This window comes from Mustela putorius, unplaced genomic scaffold (genome assembly GCF_011764305.1).
Source record: "Mustela putorius furo isolate JIRA1106 unplaced genomic scaffold, ASM1176430v1.1 tig00003898_pilon_pilon_pilon, whole genome shotgun sequence".
Taxonomy (NCBI): domain Eukaryota; kingdom Metazoa; phylum Chordata; class Mammalia; order Carnivora; family Mustelidae; genus Mustela; species Mustela putorius.
In genome coordinates this window covers 17,233,242-17,253,810 of record NW_025422047.1, presented here as the reverse complement: position 1 = coordinate 17,253,810, position 20,569 = coordinate 17,233,242, and the positions used below count along the sequence as shown (strand labels likewise).

At 36.5% G+C, this 20,569-nt stretch overlaps 1 protein-coding gene across 5 annotated transcripts in view; it reads left to right on the top strand.

The window, feature by feature from the left end:
* Positions 1 to 20,569, top strand: part of DMXL2 (Dmx like 2) — a 164,890-nt gene that overhangs the window by 105,081 nt on the left and 39,240 nt on the right. For all 5 annotated transcript variants that reach the window (XM_004755433.3, XM_004755431.3, XM_004755432.3 and 2 more), the window contains 7 exons: positions 853 to 972; positions 4,996 to 5,223; positions 6,790 to 8,466; positions 11,008 to 11,118; positions 15,068 to 15,237; positions 18,455 to 18,552; positions 18,978 to 19,143. In XM_004755433.3, the coding sequence (XP_004755490.1) occupies positions 853 to 972; positions 4,996 to 5,223; positions 6,790 to 8,466; positions 11,008 to 11,118; positions 15,068 to 15,237; positions 18,455 to 18,552; positions 18,978 to 19,143 (2,570 nt within the window). The remainder of the gene's footprint in view (positions 1 to 852; positions 973 to 4,995; positions 5,224 to 6,789; positions 8,467 to 11,007; positions 11,119 to 15,067; positions 15,238 to 18,454; positions 18,553 to 18,977; positions 19,144 to 20,569) is intronic.

Genomic DNA, 20,569 nt, shown 5'->3' with positions numbered 1-20,569 from the left:
GTGAATCACCAGGTTTACACACTTCACAGCACTCACCAAAGCACACACCCTCCCCAGTGTCCATAATCCCACCCCCTTCTCCCAACCCCCCTCCCCCCAGCAACCCTCAGTTTGTTTTGTGAGATTAAGAGTCACTTATGGTTTGTCTCCCTCCCAATCCCATCTTGTTTCATTGATTCTTCTTCTAATGGGTTTTCATTTTTAAAGAAAGTTTTTGCTCAACATCATTCATCAGGGAAATTCAAATAGAAACCATAATGATATATCACCTCACATCTGTCAAAATGACTAAAATTAAAAAACAAAACAAAACATGAGAAATAACAAGTGTTGACAAGGATGTGGAGAAAAAGAAACCCCATGCACTGTTGATGGGAATGTAAACTGGCACAGGCACTGTGGAAAACAGTATGAAGGTTCCTCATCTTTGACCAATAGGTATACCTTCATGTTGGTTTTTGTGTACTTTTGACATAGTCCGATTAGATTTTTTTTTTTTTTAAGGTTTTATTTTTTTGTCAGAAAGAGCAGAAGCAGAGCTGCAGGCAGAATGGGCAGAGCAGGCAAAGGGAGAAGTAGGTTCTCCCTTAACAGGGAGCCTGATGTGGGACCCTGGGATCATGACCCAAGCTGAAGGTAGAAGCTTAACTGACTGAGCCACCCAGGTGTCCCAGTCCCATTAGTCTTTGATAGCTACCTAATTTTTGGCACAAAAATTACATAAAACTCCTAAATATCTATTTTTCCCTCTTCCTCCCAACTTGCATACATATCAAGAGAAGTTTTTTGAAAGTGTCTTTCTTTTCACCCGGTAGAACTATACCTTAAATATATTTTTCTTTTGAACAATAGGATATCGTCCACCACCATTTTCAGAAAAGTTCTTTCTAGTAGTAATTGAGAAGAACAGCAATAATTACTCTATTCTCCATATGTGGCACCTTCATCTTAAATCCGTACAAGCATGCTTAGGTAAGTAATTATAATTTTATGCTGAGATGTTATGAAATAAATTCATTTTACTGAATCTGTTTTAGGTTGGTTAATTTTTTAAAATGAAGATCCAGTGAACTATAAATTGAGTTGCTGGATTGAAGAATGGATATGCCAAGCTTTTAATTACAGAATCATAAATAATTGATGAAACAGGTTAATCTAAAACTAAACCATTGTGCAAGTACATTAGATACATTTTTTAAAAGTCTGATCCATTTATTTGTTCAATTAATATTTATTGAATCCTTATTATGACTGTTCTAGGCACTATGTCTCTATAAATCTGTTTTCCACATAGAATTAATATGGTACTTTTCTGTGGATGAATACACACTTTCATCTGACATAATGTACTTTAGAATCCTTACATCCACATGGATAGAACTAGAGGGTATTATGCTAAGTGAAATAAGTCAATCAGAGAAAGACAATTATTATATGATTTCACTGATATGAGGAATTTGAGAACAAGACAGCATCTTAGGGGAAGGTAGGAAAAATGAATGGGAAGAAAGCAGAGAGGGAGACAAACCAGGAGAGACTCTTGATTCTGGGAAACAAACAGGGCTGTGAAAAGGGAAGTAGGTAGGGGGATGGGGTAACTGGGGGATGGGCATTAAGGAGAGCACATGATGTGATGAGCACTGGTTGTTATATGCAACTAATGAATCTTTGAACACTACACCAAAAACTAATGATGGCTAATTGAATTTAGATAAAATTTTTAAAAATCACTAAGAAAAGCATATTTACTATTTATAAAAATATGATTAAGCATATAAAGCTCATTGGTCAAACTGTTTCTTTTTTTTAAAGATTTTATTTATTTATTTGACAGACAGAGATCACAAGTAGGCAGAGAGGCAGGCAGAGAGAGAGGAGGAAGCAGGCTCCTTGCCGAGCGGAGAACCCGATGCGGAACTCAATTCCAGGACCCCAGGATCATGATCCGAGCCGAAGGCAGAGGCTTTAACCCACTGAACCACCCAAGCACCCCAAACTGATTTTGTAGAATATTAAATCTAACAGTTATAAGTTATATTAGCCATATTTTTGCTGTATACATTTATACTGATTTCCTAGCAAATTAGAAAATCTGTAGTATGAAGGAAAGAAGTTGAACTTGGATCCTTCTTTTTAGAACTGACATTTACTTTCTGAGAGATAATTGTTAAAATGAATTAACACAGCCTTATGAACCTGAATCTGGTTTTAACTTAAAATATTTAAGTTTTTGAAAGATTTTATTCTTTACTGGTGGTTATATAATTTAACTGATTTTATACACATTAAACATTTAATACAGTTAACTAATATTTTTTATTCCCTTTGTAATTTACATTATCATGTAACTCTGTAAACAGCATTTCTAACTGGGCCATGAACTCAGGTTAGAAAAGCCAAATGATTTGATAGAACTTTTACCTGTGCCCATTTGAGCCTAATCTTCTTCTTTTTTTAAAATCATGTTCTATTAGCCAACATATAGTACATCATTGGATTTTGATGTAGTATTCAGTGATTCATTAGTTGTGTATAACACCCAGCTCTCATCGCACATCCTGTGTGAGCCTAATTTTCTTGAGGCAGTGGGAATCCAAAAGTTCTTTCAAAGACTTAAGTTCATTCTTGGTGTTACATGCTGTTTCACAAAAATGTGAGAGTAGAGTGATCTAAAACCAGCTTGTCAAGAAGAGAATTTTTAACTCACCAGAGAATATAGTATTTTCTAGGGCTGGACACAAAGCCAGGAAAGGTCCTGAAGAGATTAATGGAGGTAGTAACAGATCCTTGTGGTAGGACAGGAAGATTGTGATACCTTTTGTCCCTACTGCGTATGAGGGAAGTTTCCCACTGATACTCCCCTAAATCCAGGTTTAGTGTAGAGCTTCTTGCTTACTCTGTTTCTGTTAGCAGTAAAAGGTTACGAACAATCTGACAGTAGAAGCAAACAAATAATATGTCCTCTTCAGCTATGAAAGCATCTGTCTTTTGGTTCTAATATTCACAGCAGATTTAGTATAGTGTATGCTGCCATTCACAGCTAATACTTGAATTTATCAGTATGTTGAAAATCGGGGCTGAGAATCAAATGATAGACTTAAATTTAGATGGGAAAGTAACATATTGACTACTTCTAAGCGACCAGGCACTGAGATAAGTGCTTTAAACATGTGAGACCGACATTATCCCCAGTTTACTAATGTAATAATATTAAGTAACTTGATCAAGTCCCACACCCAGTTTGTCATAGGACCAAGTTTCGTATCAGGTTTTTCTGTCTCTAAGGCCTTTGCTTTTTTCCCCTGCTCTTATTTTCTTTCTTAGCATGAGAATAATACATTAGGAAAGTGCTTGGTTTACAGGAAGAGAAGTAATACAGCTTGACCTTATTTTGCAGATGAGAAAATAGCCAGAGATTGTGAAGTGCCTTGACTGAGGAGGCCAGGAGTAGTACTTCTTTCTGCTGAGTACTCATGGAAGTTTGTAGTCCCGTTCCATTTTGTGGAAAATGTTTACATAAAATAGATTGATATATTTAACATCCACCAGGAGCAACAGGGATTACTCAATATCTCTTACTATTCTGATGCTTCTTGAGATATATAAAGCAAGCACCATCCTTGCCCTTCATAAATTCGTAGTCTAATGTGGGGGAGATGGGCCCACAAATATAAATGTAATTCAAAATGTCCCTCACATGTAGCAGAAGCACAGATAACTGAATCTGCTTAGAGATTTATATTCCACTCTTATGTGAAAGCTGGAACTCTTGGGAAGATCAGATCGATATCCATACCCACCCCGTTTTTTTGTGGTACAAAAGGTGATTTTATTATAACATGAGGAAAGGACCCATGGGCAGAAAGCACTGCCCTGGGGGTTGTGAAGGTTGACTGATTATATACTTCTGAGTTTGTGGAGGGAGGAGTGATAGAGATAAAGTACATTTCTGAGGTATTAAGGAATTTTGAAGCAAGGGTTTTAGGACATTGGGGGGATCACTGCTGTTAAGGTTACTTTTAGTCTTTAAATAAAACATAAGCATGAGGGCATTAAGGTGGCCTTGAGTTCCTTGAGGAAGGTCATGATCTGTGTGTTTCGGATATCTATCAGTGGGCTGCAAGCCAGTCAGCTAACACCATCTTAAATTTGTTTAGAACTTTTATTTTTCTGTATTGGTTTTTGAAATCATCTTGTTGAAGGGCTTGGTAGTCAGGAGGCTGGTATTTTAGTGTCTTCCTTGCCACTAGCTAGTTATATGACTGTAGGAAAATCAGTAAGCTCTCTAAACTTAAATTCTTTCATTTATGACGTGAGGTAACTTAAATTCTTTCTTCTACAACATGAGGTAATACCTTGCTGTTCCTCAAAGTTTGATTCATAATGCTCTGTTTCAGAAACACCTGGGTGATTTATTAATGCAGATTTCTGGGGTCTACCCCAAAACAACTGAATCAGTCTTCCTGTGGTGGAGGCCCAGGAATCTGCATGGTAACAAGTTTCTCCTCAAGCTTTTGGTACTTTATAAAGATGCATTTATTTATTTTAGAGAGAGAGAATGCACACTTTTGTGCTAGTGCAGGAGTAGGGGATGGGGTGTTGGGGGGCTGACTCCCCAATGAGTGTGGAGCCTGACCAGTGGCTTTATCCCCTGACCCATGAAATGACCTGAGCTGAAACCAAGAGTCAGATGCTTGATCAACTGAGCAACCCAGGCACTCCAAGCTTTTGATGCTTTTTAAAGGTTGAAAACATTGGAGGAAATAACTTGAGATTTTTTTTTTCTAGTTTTTACATGTTGCACTTAAGTGTCTTTGATGGAGTTGGTGATGATAAGAATAAAAGGGGGGGAAAATCTGTCAGGTAACTCAGCAAGTCTGAAAATTGACCTTGTCTCCAACGTACTTTAAACTATGTTTCTTAATGATGACAAGGTATATTCTAGCTAACATATATAGAGATGGTTGTAATATATTTCATAATTTATCTTCAAAGCTAAACCTTCAGAAGGCTTTTCATCAGAGAGTCTACTTTCAGTCCCTGGACAGAAGAATGTAGACTCTTCTCCAGAAACCTCTCCTAGTGTGAGCCCCATGCCACACTCTGCCTCAATTGCCAATCTACAAACTGCTAGCAAACTTATTCTGAGTTCTAGACTGGTCTACAGCCAACCTCTTGATCTCCCAGAAGGAGTTGAAGTAATAAGAGCAACACCTTCTGCAGGTAAGGTAGCTTGAAGAGTGGGCAGTTGTAGCTCAGAGTGTCCTTCAGTGGGTAAAATGGACCAACCCTCCTGAAATATGTGTTATGTGGACAATTGTAATTTTCTAGTAATGATGTACCTGTTTAGAAACATGTCTTTATTGGAAAGTTTCCTATGATAAATGTAATCAGCCTGACAGAAAATGATATGTTTTAATGTGAAGTTTCTTGCCTGCACTATGATTTCTTATAAATAGCAATAATATAATATGGCAGTACAATTGCAAAGAACAGATATGTTCATCGGCAAATCACTGAAGTTTTTTTTAAGTTGAGGCAGTTCATCCACTTTGTACTAATCACATATTACCTTTATTAAATATGTTTGAGCAGGAGTTGGCAGGTACTGTGGGGAAAATACGTAAGATACAAGATCATAGTTTGGGCAGATAAGATCGTTGGGAGGGCAGGTGTATTTAAAATGATCTGTCACTTATAGAACTATAATTAAAGAATTCCTGGAGTAGTATTTTTGGGAAATGAAATTTGAGGTTCAAGACTGGTAAATGATTTTCAGTATGAGGCTTCTTTTATTCACCCACAAGATAGGTTTGAACTCAGAGTTGGAAAGATCATATTAATGGTTTACTCAGGGCTTTTGTGGCAGGTGCAGATCTGGGTGAGTTTTTAGTCTTTCAAAGTATTTGGAAAGTTTGGGATATACCCAGGTTTATCAGAATTGGTAATATAATAAATTATATTTTGCAGAGGCTTTGTACATACGTTACTTGACAGTAACACTCCAAGGGAAGTAGTAACATGGTCCCTAATATTTAGATGGAAAATGTTCAGATGTGGAAGTGGCTTTCCCAGTGTTGTGGAGTTATTGATGGACTAGAACCTGAATCCAGGTCTTCTGACCCCAGTCGTAATCGCTGTTACTCCTCATGTTATAGTTGACAGTGGATGAGTTATAGTTGATGGTTGATGAGTGGTCTTTGGCAATCAAGAATAAATAGGAGGATTTGAATTACCCTTATTTATAATGGTGAGACCTAGTAGTCTGTTTATCTCTCTGAAAACATTTTGATGGTAGGGGCAGATTTAGGGTCTGGATTATTCAGGTGCAGGTTAGGGGAATTTGAATGGGAAACTATAGTGAAGACTTAAGCATCTCTGATGAAAGTCATGACAAGTGGAGACTGAAAGTCCAGTGAGGCATGTGGTGAAGACATATATATGTAAGTTACAACAGGTAATAGATTTAGGGATAACTGGTTGCCTTGTTTTATTGTGTTTGAGTTTTATTTTATGGAATAGTCACCTTATTTAAACATTATTAATCACCTAAAAACCAGTTAAGTGATTATTACTGCATATTTTGATTCCACCAATGGGCTCTTCAAAGCTTGTATAGATAATATCTTGGCCAATGGATGCTTAGTGTAAAGCAGTAGCTAAGGGGGGTTTGCAGAATTATAATAAAGAAGCTTATAGTGGCTTTGGATTTAATCACATTATAAAACTTAATTGTTAGCATTTTATTTTGTGGTTGTTATCATGACTATCTGCTTTTTATTTTTTAAGGCCATCTGAGTTCTTCTTCGATTTATCCGGTGTGCCTTGCCCCTTATTTAGTGGTTACAACTTGTTCTGACAATAAAGTACGCTTCTGGAAGTGTAGTATGGAAACCAACCTGCAGTGCCAAAGCGATGAGAAGGAAACTTACCATTGGAGGAGATGGCCCTTGATGAATGATGAAGGAGAAGATAACAGCAGTACAGTGAGCATTGTGGGAAGACCAGTTGCTGTTAGCTGTTCATACACAGGCCGCCTTGCCGTGGCTTACAAACAACCTGTCCACCACAATGGTTTTGTTTCTAAAGAATTTTCCATGCATGTTTGCATCTTTGAATGTGAATCTACGGGAGGATCAGAATGGGTTTTAGAGCAAACAATTCATCTTGATGATTTGGTCAAGGTTGGCAGTGTACTTGATTCGAGGGTCAGTGTTGACAGTAATCTGTTTGTGTACAGCAAATCAGATGCGCTTTTGAGCAAGGATAGATACCTTATTCCAAATATCAAACATTTAGTACATTTGGACTGGGTTTCAAAAGAAGATGGCTCCCACATTCTCACAGTGGGGGTTGGTGCTAATATCTTCATGTATGGACGACTCTCAGGAATTGTGACTGAGCAAATCAATAGTAAGGATGGAGTGGCTGTCATTACTTTACCACTAGGTGGTAGTATCAAGCAAGGAGTTAGGTCAAGATGGGTTCTTCTTCGATCTATAGACTTGGTGTCCTCTGTGGATGGTACACCTTCGCTGCCTGTTTCTCTCTCCTGGGTGAGAGACGGGATATTGGTGGTGGGCATGGATTGTGAAATGCATGTGTATGCACAGTGGAAGCACGCGGTCAAATTTGGAGACATTGAAGCTGATAGTCCTGATGCAGAAGAGACAGCAATACAAGATCATTCTGCCTTTAAATCTAATATGTTGTCAAGAAAAAGTATTGTTGAAGGCACAGCTATTGCTGATGATGTGTTTTGTTCACCAACTGTGGTTCAGGATGGCGGCTTATTTGAGGCTGCACATGTACTTTCCCCTACTCTCCCTCAGTATCATCCAACTCAGCTGTTAGAATTGATGGATTTAGGGAAAGTTCGAAGGGCTAAAGCTATTCTCTCTCATTTAGTGAAATGCATTGCAGGTGAAGTTGCGATAGTTAGAGATGCTGATGCTGGAGAAGGGACTAAGCGACATCTTTCCCGAACCATTAGTGTAAGTGGCAGTACAGCGAAGGATACGGTCACCATAGGAAAGGATGGCACTCGAGATTATACCGAAATAGATTCTATTCCTCCACTACCATTATATGCACTGCTTGCTGCGGATCAGGATACAACCTACAGAATTTCAGAAGAGAGTACGAAAATACCCCAGAGCTTTGAAGATCATACCAAAAGTGAACCAGAAGATCAGTATTCAGAGCTGTTCCAAATCCAGGATATAACCACAGATGATATAGATTTAGAGCCAGAACAGAGAGAAAACAAATCGAAAGTAATAAATCTTTCTCAGTATGGACCTGCTTACTTTGGCCAGGAACACGCTAGGGTACTTTCAAGTCACCTTATGCACTCGAGTCTACCAGGCCTTACCCGTTTGGAGCAGATGTTCCTCGTGGCTTTGGCTGATACAGTGGCCACCACCAGCACAGAGCTTGATGAAAACAGAGATAAGAGTTACTCAGGTAAGTATTCCCACTGAAATTTATAAGGTTACCATGCATAGAACCATTTGTATAATGTATGCAATGACTCACATATTAAGTTGCAGTCTTTCTTGAAACCTTGCAGTGAAAAGAACTCTTTAGTAGACAATTACAGTTTGTAGACACTTACAATCATAATATGATTAATTGTGAAAGAAAGGACTATTGGGATAGGCTATGACTTGCACATATGACATCGTGGATTTGTGATATCTGTGTGCATTCTCGCATGAGCTTTTACACTGAAAGCTTTGTGTCACTTTAGATCTATGTAGTCTTGTTTTTTCAAAACATAGTGACTCCTATGGCTTATTTTAGTTTTTATTTTACTTTTAGTAATTATAGTGGCCCACTTGATAATTTTACTATTGAACCATGAAGCTTATAGGGACCTCATGATCTCAACTTGTTCATCTTCCCATTTCTAGATATATATATTTTTTTACAATTACCTAATTTTCTCTGAAACGTCTCTTGAGAAAGAGGTTTTAATACATTTTACTATAATGTGTGTCTTGATTAATTTGCTCTATAACCAGAACATTTTTGGCTGTCTCCTGAAACTAGATTCCATTCTCTTTTATGCAGATAGTTGAAGGTAATGGTGTTGCTTGTAAATGATGGCATTAGCCAAGGAAACTGAAAATTATTGATCATTCATTCATTCAGTAAATATTGTGGAGGAGTGAACAGTTGCTATATGCCAGGCACTTTATGTACTTTATCATACTTAATTGTCACAACAATCTAGGTAGGTAGCTGTTATTATACTAAATTTTATAGATGAAGACACTGATCCTTAGGGAGATTAAGTGACATACAAGGTCATGCAGGTAGTAAGTGGCAGAGCTGGGGTTCCTATGTGGATACCTCATTGCCTTCCAGCCTGTACTCTTACTATTTCACAAGATTTCTAAATTTGAGGGAAAAAGACTGTTTCTCAAAGCTAGCTGGAATGTATTTATATCCTTATAATATATCCCCCCAATTTTCTCTTTGTAGATTAAAATAACTAGAGACTTCAGAAGCTTTTGCCTGGGGACCTATTTTCCAAACATGTTAATTAAAACAAATCCTAATGATTTTGAGGTGGTATATTCAATAGAGCAGGATTTTCCCCGTAATAGTCTTAATGAAGCCTTTGTTGAAAACTTAAAAGTTTTTACTCTGAGATATCAAGAAAATAGGTCACAATCCATGAAAAATGTTTTAAACTTTGATTCGGAACTATATGATTGGCAGGGCAGTATTAAAATGGCTCATCCTGGTCACAGTGCCCTTTCATGAGGTGGCTAAGGCAGGAATTAATGTCTCCACTTCACAGGTGGGAAACTGAAGCTCCGAGTTTAAGTATGTTGCACGTCTCAGTCAGTGGATTCTAAGTAAATGAATTCTTCCCAGTGGAATTAAAGGCATTCCTGACTCTGCTTTCTCTCGAACCCCATATTCCAGTCTTTGGACATGCTACCAGTTCTCCCATATCTAGGTCCAGTCATTTTTCACCACTCCTCCTATGGCCATTCCGGTCAGGTCACTGCCCCCTCCTGCCTGGTTATAGACAAACTCTCCAACACTGCTAAGTTCTTGTTACTTCAGTCTGTTCTCCCGCCTACACTAGTGGCTTGCTATCTCACTTTAGAGTAGAAGCCATACCCCTACAGAGGTCCACAAGGCCCCATGTGATCTCCGTTCATTTTCACTGACCTCCTTGTGTCCCAGAAAGACCCTAGACACATTCCTGTCTCAAGGTCTTCGCACATTTTGTTTCCTCTGTGGGAATGTTCGTTTTTCCAAATTTATGCCCGGCATAATTTGAGAGTTTAAAACATTTTATTTTCTTCTAGAAAATATTATTTGATTTAACATTCTTATTACTTCCTAAGTGACAGTTACTGTGCTGGGTACTGTTCAGACTTTTGAATTGCTTTCCTCCAACAGTGGCTATAATTTTAATTAAACTCACCACACTTTTACCTTTGCGCAACTTTTAAATAGGAGTGAGTTTGTGAAATTAGGTTGAGGTTCAACCTTAGTTTTGTAAAACTAGCCTAGGGAATCAGATTTTAAATCTTTCATAGTACTGTATATCACTTGAGCTAACCAGACTAGAAAATTTTATCTTTTTTATTAATGATAATAAATGAATGATTTCAGTTTATATATGTAATTCCTGTGTTTTAAATCTCTATCTGACTTCACATAGGAAATGTTTCTTAAGATTGTATCTAGCTTAATATAGTTAATATATTTTTTATTGGATTTCAAGATTTCATTTATTATGAATAGCTGTAAGTACTGTTGTTACCTGTATATTTTCCTCATTTTTCATTTGGGAGTTTCAGTATTTACAAATATTTTTTGTAAAGACATTTTTTTAATAAAGATATCCAAGTGTTGACAAAGGAATACACTCAAATATATATTTTGTGCAAATTGTTATTGTTGAATTTAATGCTTATTTCCTAATTTTTATTGGTTTGTGACCTTTTCCCTGAAACATATTTTCTGTTTGCTTTGCAGGAAGAGACACACTAGACGAGTGTGGTTTGAGATACTTACTAGCTATGCGTTTGCACACATGCCTTTTGACATCGCTGCCTCCTTTATACCGAGTACAGCTACTTCATCAAGGTATTTAACTCCTTGTTTGAAACTTTGCAAGACTTATTTCATATTGAAATGAAATATTTGCATGTATATTTGGGTAGAAGAATTAGCTAAGTCATTATATGCATTCTTATCATTAGCCTTAAGAACTTCCTGTCACATGGTGCCCACTGACCCTTCTTCTGTGCCTCTTTCAGCTCTGTTCTGTGACTTTGGCTCTTCTCAGTTTCTCAGACTTTACTCACTAAAGTTGCAGTAGTTTAGGAGTAAACCTGGTATGCCTAAGGCCGTAAAAGTGGCCCCGAATTTCTTTGACATCTGATATCTTTTTTAAAAAATTATGTGAATTTTGCCCTATGTTTTATTATTTCTGTTTATTTTAATGTAAGCATTATAAGTCCTGTACTCACAAGTAAAGCTGATGTTTTGGGAATATGTGCCAGATAGTAATCCAGTAGATTTGCATACTTGTAGTATACTGCCACACACACTGATTTGAGGTGTAAGGATTTATGTCAGCCCCCTAATTTACAGATTTACACCCAGGGACACCTGGGTGAGTCAGTTGGTTAAGTGCTGCCTTTTACTCAGGTCATGATCCCAGAGTCCTGGGATCAAGCCCTGCATCGGGCTCCCTGCTCTGTGGGGAGCCTACTTATCCCTCTGCCTCTTCCTGCCTCCCGGTCTCTTTCTCTCTTGCTGTCTATTGTGAATAAATAAATAAAATCTTAAAAAAAATAAAATAGTGAAAAACTGAAACTATAAAGTGACCTGCCCAAGATATAGGGCTATTTATTAATAGATGTTGGCATTAGAATCCAAGTCCAGTGCAGTGTTCATTAGACTATTTTGAAACCAGCCTCCTGGACACAGCCCCATAAATAATGCTTTAGTATTGTAGGAATTAGAATATCAGGCTTTATAATTTGTTTTTCTTACCCATAGCACTTACCCTTCACCCTCATAAATGTTCTTTGAAAATATAATTCTAAATATCTGTCTGATAGTCTATCATGTTTCTAAACTACGTTTCATCTATCTAGTCCTTCATTTGTGAAACAGATTTGGCTGGTTTTCTATTTGAATGATCACTGTAATGAATGACCTTATAACTCTTCATACAAATATTCATGTATATATCTGATTATTTTCCAACAGTGGAATTAATGAGTCAGAGGGCTTGAAAGTTCTTATTGACTCTTTTTTTTTTTGAGGTAGTTGTTTGTTTTTATTTTTAATGTTTCAGTCAACACTTTGTTGCCAGATCAGTATTCTAAATTCTGAACCTAACTGTATCTTAGTATTTTTTTATTCAAGTATAATTAATATACAGTATAGTTTCAAGTGTACAATATAATGAATCATCAATTCTGTACATTTTTCAGTGTTCATCAAGATAAATGTACTCTTAATTCTGTCTTGTTTCTCCCGTCTGCCCATCCACGTCCCCTCCAGCAACCACAACTTTGCTATATTTAAGAGTGAAATTTCTTAAGGCTTGATGAGTATTGCCCCAGACAGAAACACTGTACTCATTTACATTCCTGGAAACAGTGTTGGACAGTTCCAAAACTTAACCCATTGTGGACTTGTCATTACCATTTTAAACAGTCTGTGCCATTTGGTTAGGTTTAAAAAAATGGTATCTAGGAGGTTCTTTTACACTTTAGTTTTAAATAATAGATGGTACTGAATCACTTAATGACAATTGTGGAACTGAAAATTCCATTTTCCCTTTGATACAGTTGAGACACTGGACATAAGTGACTGCTATTATAAATGATGATCTTAGGAAGAGTTTTCAGGGGAAAAGTTCAGTAGATGGGATACAGATAGAAAGGCTAAGAAGAACAGAGGAAAACTGCAAAGGATAGACTGTTACTGGTAGGCAAAAAATAAATAAGTAAATAACTATCTGTTGGTGCCCCTGTTCTTTTCCTTCTTCTTCTTCTTCTTCTTCTTTTTTTTTTTTTTTAAGATTTTTATTTATTTATTTGACAGAGATCACAAGTAGGCAGAGAGGCAGTGTGTGGGGGGGAAGCAGGCTCCCTGCTTGAGCAGGGAGCCAAGTGTGGGGGCTCGATCCCAAGACTGAGATCATGACCTGAGCTGAAGGCAAGAGGCTTAACCCATTGAGCCACCGAGGCGCCCTGTTCTTTTTTCCTTAATGTATGTATGTATGTATATATACATACATACACACACACACACACAAACAAACACACACACACACACGTATGTATTAAGCTATGGAGCAGGTCACCTTAAACTCTGTAGTTATGATTTTTTAATCTGTAAAATAGGGGGCTGATATAAATCCTTGTATCTCAAATCAGGGTGTGTGGCAGTACGCTACAAGTATGCAAATCTACTGGATTATCTGGCACATATTCCCGAAACTTCAGCTTTACTTGTGAGTATATGACTTACAATGCAATGCTTATATTAAAATAAACATAAATAGTTAGGCTTCCAAATACATTCACTTCTGAACCTAATTCCCTTGACATACCTGTTTATTTCCTGTTTCTGCTTAATCATACCAAAAATTTAATTAATCACATTTCACTTAAGGATACAGAATGTAATATATTTTATATTATTCTTTATATTATAAATGTGCTTTTAGCAAAGATATACTGTGTGCATTACTATGTAATAGCAACTTCTAAAGCAAAGTTTCAGTTATTTGATGTAGTGATTATTTCCTAAATCAGGCAAAGATTTAAAAATTAATCTGCCTTTTAGGTTATGAAAAACTACAAATTGGTGTTAGTAAATTTTGGCTATTTTCCCTTAAATTTATGTTGGCAGTCAAGGCTTGTTGCACTGAATTTTTTTTTTTTTAATGCTCTGATTTTAGGCACAGTTGTATAGAAATGTTAGCAATGGGAAATTTAAAAAACTTAAGATTATTATTCAAAATCGTCATAATAGTTTTTCCTTTTATACCTTCTAAAGGAACTGTTGTGAAGCAGTAGTGATTAGAAAATCTTTAAACTATATTGGAAGTCTATATAGTAGTTGTTAATGAAAAAATTACATGTGGTAACACTGATGGTCTTCTAGCATTGAGAAGCCTGTGCTATAATGTGACTATTATTGACTTCAGACATGAGGTCCAAAATGGGTCCATACAGATGGTTACTTTGAACAGTCTGGCCTCTTTTCTAGTCTCCTCTGCGTACTTCCTGGCATTCCTACTATCTGTCATCAATTTGTGTGTCTCATTTCCCTTGTGTTTCCTCTCCATCTGCTCTAAGTGGAACAAAGTGTTATCAGTAAACTGTCGATAAACTCCCTTGTACTTCCAAGTCTGATGGTGTTGCCTCTAAATACAACCTAGATTCCTGTTAGTCTTCTTCCAGGACAAAAAGAATTTGCCATATACCAACAGTATTAGGCAGCTTTAAACTACTTTTAACCAAGATGCCAAAGGCAAAGGAATGTTGTTCCCTTGCTGTTGTTATTCCCTGCAACTGTCTTGAAGGTTAGACCTTACTGTGAAATGATATTTAGCTCCTTGGCCAGAGGGATGAATGGGGCAGTTTTCACTATTCACTGCTGGAAGATATGGTCTGCATTGCTGTGAAAAAATACCCAAGGACACAGGCCAAGATATTTTGACTTGACCAGAGCTTTCACTGTTGATAAGTTTGGTGTGTGTACGTATAAATGACTCGATATTCAAATATCTTTCCTGTGATTAAGTTTTAGTGTCTCTATTTTTGCAGAGAAAAAAAGTAAATACTTGGGAAAAAGAGATTTTTTTCATTTTGTGTGTTCTGCCATTGCTCTTGTATTTAGAAACTTATAGTGTAAAGTCCTTGAATGATGACTTTCTTTTACTTTTTTTTTTCTGCTTGAAAATTCTTTCCAGAATGAAAGAATAAATACATGACTATGTGAAAAATTGTTTTGTTCTTTTTTGGTAGAGTTCTGAAAAGGTTATTATTTTGTATTTCTAATTTAGGTGTGTCTACCTGCCATTTTGCCTGGGCTTTTCATTCTGAGGCTGAAGAAGAACTGATAAATATGATTCCGGCAATTCAGAGAGGGGACCCTCAGTGGTCTGAGTTAAGAGCTATGGGAATAGGTTGGTGGGTCAGGAATATTAACACTCTTCGAAGATGCATTGAAAAGGTAACTTTACTTCATTGGAAGCTCAAGTTAAAAAAAAAAAATCTTTAAAGGATAAAAGATACTATCTTCCAGAAAATATGTAGTGGGGAATTGGTTTGCACATCTTGAGATCTTGAGAATTTCTTAAATAATAATTTTTGGAGATTCCAAAAACTTGACCTTTATAAAATGCCTGTGTAGTATATAAGTTGCCTTTTTCCATATATACTGAGTTTATAACATTTATGGAGTTGCATTTTTTTTGCTATCAGTTGAAGTGTGTCAACTAGTTGGAGAAAATTCAAAAATCTTTTTTTAAAAAATAACTTGAAGTTTGCAGTGGATATGAAAAGTACAGCATAGAGAATGTAGTCAGTAAGATTATAATGGCATTGTATTGTGACAGATGGTGACTGCATTTACTGTGGTGAGCATTTTATAATGTGTAGTATTGTCAAATCACTGTTATATACCTAAAGCTGCTCTAACACTGTATGTTGATTGTATTTCAATAACAATATTTACAAAAGAAAATACAAAAATCTAAATTTAGAAAACAAACTTCAGTTCTTATCAGATAGGTACATTATGGATACAAAAATTATTTTTTATATAAAGGATTCTCTGTATGGCTAGGTTAATAAATAGCAAACTTCCTCTGTACACTTAAAATACCATTCAATAAAAGGTTTTGATTTGTGTGCACTTGAAGAATGTATCTATGGCAGCAAATTAAACATGCTGTAAAATTTTTTATGAAGGCTTTCAGAATCTGTTTTCTGGTAGATTCCCTTTAGAAAAAATTTGTTCAATAATTTGTTAGTGGAAGCTGAAAATTTCTTCAGTGTTACAGAAACAAACCGTTATTGAGCACCTACTGTGTGCCAGGCTGGTACTAGTTGCTCTTCACAACCTATTTCATATAATCATCTTACTGGTCCTGTGTGGCCATCTCCATTTTCACCTGATGGACTAGGGCTAGAAGGGTGAGGTAACCCGCCCAAAGCTCCTGGTATTTGTAACTGTTAGACTGAGTCTGTGCCTGTTCTACTCTACTGGGGTTAGAAAGGTGGAATGCTCATTATTTACTTGTAGGAGCTCATCAAAATTCCCAGAAGTACAATTAATGATACAACATTTGTGAAGTACAGATTTATTTCTCCCAAGAGAAATTCATTCCTCTACAGTAGTAGTCGTCAGATTTTATTGTCAGAAGAATCAGCTGGCAAACTCACTTAAAATGCATATCTTCCAGGCCAATTTTTATTTGGTAGGTTGAGTGTAGCTAGGGGTGTGCGGTCTTCATCTCAGCATCCTGAGATTCTGGTGTTCATTGTGGCCCTCGGATTACTTTGAAATGTGAGCACAGAAGTGTCATTTTCCTGTTACATGCAAAGTTGCCAATAAGATAATCAGTGTTTCTCTTCTCAAAATAGGCACAAATGTGAGAAGGAATTTATTCTTATACCAACTTCTGGTGTATAGGGAAAGTTAATTGTTACAGCATGTAAATGACACAGTATCTACATTAAATTTTTTATATTCTGAAACAATGGAAAAAAGAGGACATATTTTCTCTGAAATGTTTCAGATTTTGGCTACAAAGATCTCCTTAATTTCTTGTCAGCAATTAGTTGTGTCTTATAATTATTTCTGATATGTACATAGGATTTAATTCCACAAGAAAAGTATCTCTTAAAATTGCATCAAAGGATACATGAATTTTTTGCCTTGAGATATGTATTATAAATCCTTAGTGAATCATGAATAAAAATTTCTCTAAAAATTATTAAACATCAAAATACTAAGTTAAATAATTGAAGACAGAGAAAATATTAAAAAAGAAGAGAAATAAACAGGTATTGAGAATACAGCATTTTCATGATGCAGTTTCCCCGTCTCCCATTTCTTGGTAGTTTTCTGCTTCACCATTAGTCACTGTGAACTAATAAAACAAAAACAAGTGTTGTTTTTTATTGTCATACCTCTCAGCGTAGTGATTTGCAGAAGTTATCTAAGTGTCCTTGAAAAATTAAGATACTGTCTGTATGATAATTGTGTTCAAAACAGTATAATTATGTATAATAATGTTATTGGCTTAATTTTTAAACTTAACACTGAGTTGATTGGTTCTGTATGAATTCAGCAACTTTGGATATAAGCTCTGAGGAGATTAATGAATCATGTGTTCATTAAGACTCTTTGTCATGGAATTTCTAAGAATTGAAATTTGTAAGCTCTTGAAAATAACGGAGCTTCAACCTTCTGTGTTAATTACATGCCAGAAAGAAGGTGTCAGTCTTTAGAATAGTCAAAATTTGATTGGAAAATACCAGAAACAATGTTTCTTTAAAAAGTATGTTTAGGGGCGCCTGGGTGGCTCAGTGGTTTGGGCTGCTGCCTTCGGCTCGGGTCATGATCTCAGGGTCCTGGGATCGAGCCCCGCATCGGGCTCCCTGCTCCTCAGGAAGCCTGCTTCCCTCTCTCTCTCTCTTTCTCTCTCTGCCTGCCTCTCTGCCTACTTGTGATCTCTGTCTGTCAAATAAATAAATAAATAAAATCTTTAAAAAAAAAAAAAAGTATGTTTAAAAAAAACACTGGAACACTCACTTATTTTTGTCTATAGTTGTTTACGTGTGTGTATATAATTGATATTTATTCACAGATGTCTGTATCGGTATGAGTTGAGAAAGCTTTAAATTGTGAAATCACATTGACTATGGAAGTTAGCATTTTAGCTTTTACAAAACATTAAGAAATGTAACATTTAATTTTCAAGAAAAATATCACATCTGTTGAATATTCTGTCTTCTTTTTTGTTTCATGTGGTAGACAGTTTTATTACTACCTGGGTTCTAATACCTTTTCCATCCCTTAATGTGTGACCTTAGGCAGTTCACTTAACCTCTCTGTGTCTCCATTGCTGCCTTTGTAAAATGGGGATAATCCTCATGGATTGTGGTAATTTAATAAGATAAATAAAAGGCACTTAGACTGGTGCCTGGTACATGGAAGTAATTAGTAAATTGCTAGTTGCTATTATTATTTTTATTATAATTACTGGCATACCAATAGTTGTCTCTCAGAGCTACTGGAAACTGTGGAATAGAGCCAACTTTTCTCATCTCCATGGTTACTATCAGCGATGTAAGAGCAGGGAAGCATTAATTGTTGGTTAATTGGTTGTAATTCTTTCATCAAATAGTTAATTTAATAGATTGTTTTATTTACCATTTAGGTTGCCAAAGCTTCTTTCCAAAGGAACAATGATGCCTTGGACGCTGCACTGTTCTACCTTTCCATGAAGAAGAAAGCAGTAGTGTGGGGTCTGTTTAGGTAAGTTCCCTCAACAATGAACATGATTGACTGGGGTGAAGATTGTGCTGCAGATATTCTGATGCTGGTGCTTTTCAAAGTACTTAGATACATAAGTCTGATCAGATCAGCTTACTTTTCTGTATCCTGGTTTCTTTATCAGCAAGAAATGGGTATAATATTGGTTCAGCATAACCTAAAGGGTGGGATGTTGTTTAAAAAAAAAAGTTGATAAAAGCACTTTGAAAAGTAAGCACTGTGTCCTGTTTATGTATATACAAGGAATTTGAGCTTTCCTTACCACAAGTGAAGAGAATCTTGGTAAGAGATACCTATTACTGAAATTATTTTAGATGGGTGTTTGAGATTATTTTCACATGTTCTGCAAAGGATTCAAAATATTTTAGATTTCCCTTAGCCACTGATACTTGTGTTCTTGTTTCCAGATCACAGCATGATGAGAAGATGACAACATTTTTTAGCCACAACTTTAATGAAGATAGGTGGCGTAAAGCTGCTTTGAAAAATGCTTTCTCTTTACTTGGAAAGCAACGCTTTGAACAATCTGCTGCTTTTTTCTTGTTAGCTGGTTCATTGAAAGATGCCATAGAGGTACAAATAAGAAAACATGCTGTGAGATACTTGTAGGAGATTGAAAATCTGAAGACGTTATAGAGTAGACTGATTTTCTTTCTTTCTTTTTTTAGTTTGTAATACTGAAATTTATTTAACTACTTGGATTATAAATTAAAATTTTTTTAAAGATTTTATTTGTTTGGGGCCCCTGGGTGGCTCAGTTGGTTAAGCAGCTGCCTTTGGCTCAGGTCATGATCCCAGTGTCCTGGGATCGAGTCCCACATCAGGCTCCTTGCTCAGCAGGGAGCCTGCTTCTGCCTCTGTCTGCCTGTGCTCGCTCTCTCTCCCTCTCTCTCTGATAAATAAATAAAATCTTTAAAAAAAAAAAAAGATTTTATTTGTTTACTTGACAGATCACAAGTAGACAGGCAAGCAGAGAGAGAAGAAGAAGCAGGCTCCCCACTGAGCAGAGATCCCAGGACCCTGGGATCATGACCAGAGCCGAAGGCAGAGGCTAAACACACTGAGCTACCCAAGCACCCCTAAATTAAATTTTTTTAAATCAGAAGACTTGTGTGTAATAAATTAGGTTACAGATTTGTAAAGCTCATTATAATGTAATTTTACATACTGAATTGCCTCTTTGTTTTTAAAAGATTTTATTTATTTATTTTGAGAGGAAGAGCGAGGAAGAGAGAACATGAAAGGGTAGAAGGTCAGAGGAAGAAGTAGACTCCCTGTGGAGCTGGGAGCCCAATGTGGGACTCCGGGACTCCCATCCCGGGACTGCAGGATCATGACCTGAACCAAAGACAGTCGCTTACCTGACTGAGCCACCCAGGCGCCCTGAATTGCCTTTTAAAAAGAAAAAAAATTATGTTCACTTGGCTTGTAATTTTCTTTTATATTTGTAAAGACAGAGAATACAGAGAACTGAAATAGTGGTGTAGTGATAAATGAAATTATAAATCAATTCAGGTGTGAAACATAAACCAAAAATTTTTATATAGAGAATATTGCATTTCAAGTATATTTATATAAAAGAATGACTAATGAATATTTTCTTCCTAGCTATCTTATGATTCCGAACTATTTGAAGTATGTGTAGGTCACAACCTCCTTCTCTGGGGTAGACAGGCAGCTACTTTAAGTTCTTTTTTTTCTAAATGAAATTCATAGATAAGGAACTGAAATTGCTATTTGTATTGTTTTGTAATGTAGTTGTCTTAGGTATTGAAAAATGAATGAGGAGGTAAAACTGTATTTTTTGATACATATACCTGGCAGTTGATTATGAGAGAAGTTATAGGGGCACCTGGGTGGCCCAGCTGGTTGAGCATCTGGCTCTTGATTTAGGTTTAGGTCATGATCTCAGGGTCCTGAGATCGAGCCCCACATCAGGCTCCATGATCAGTGGACAGTCAGCTTGAGATTGTCCTCCGCCCCCTTTCCCCACTCACTT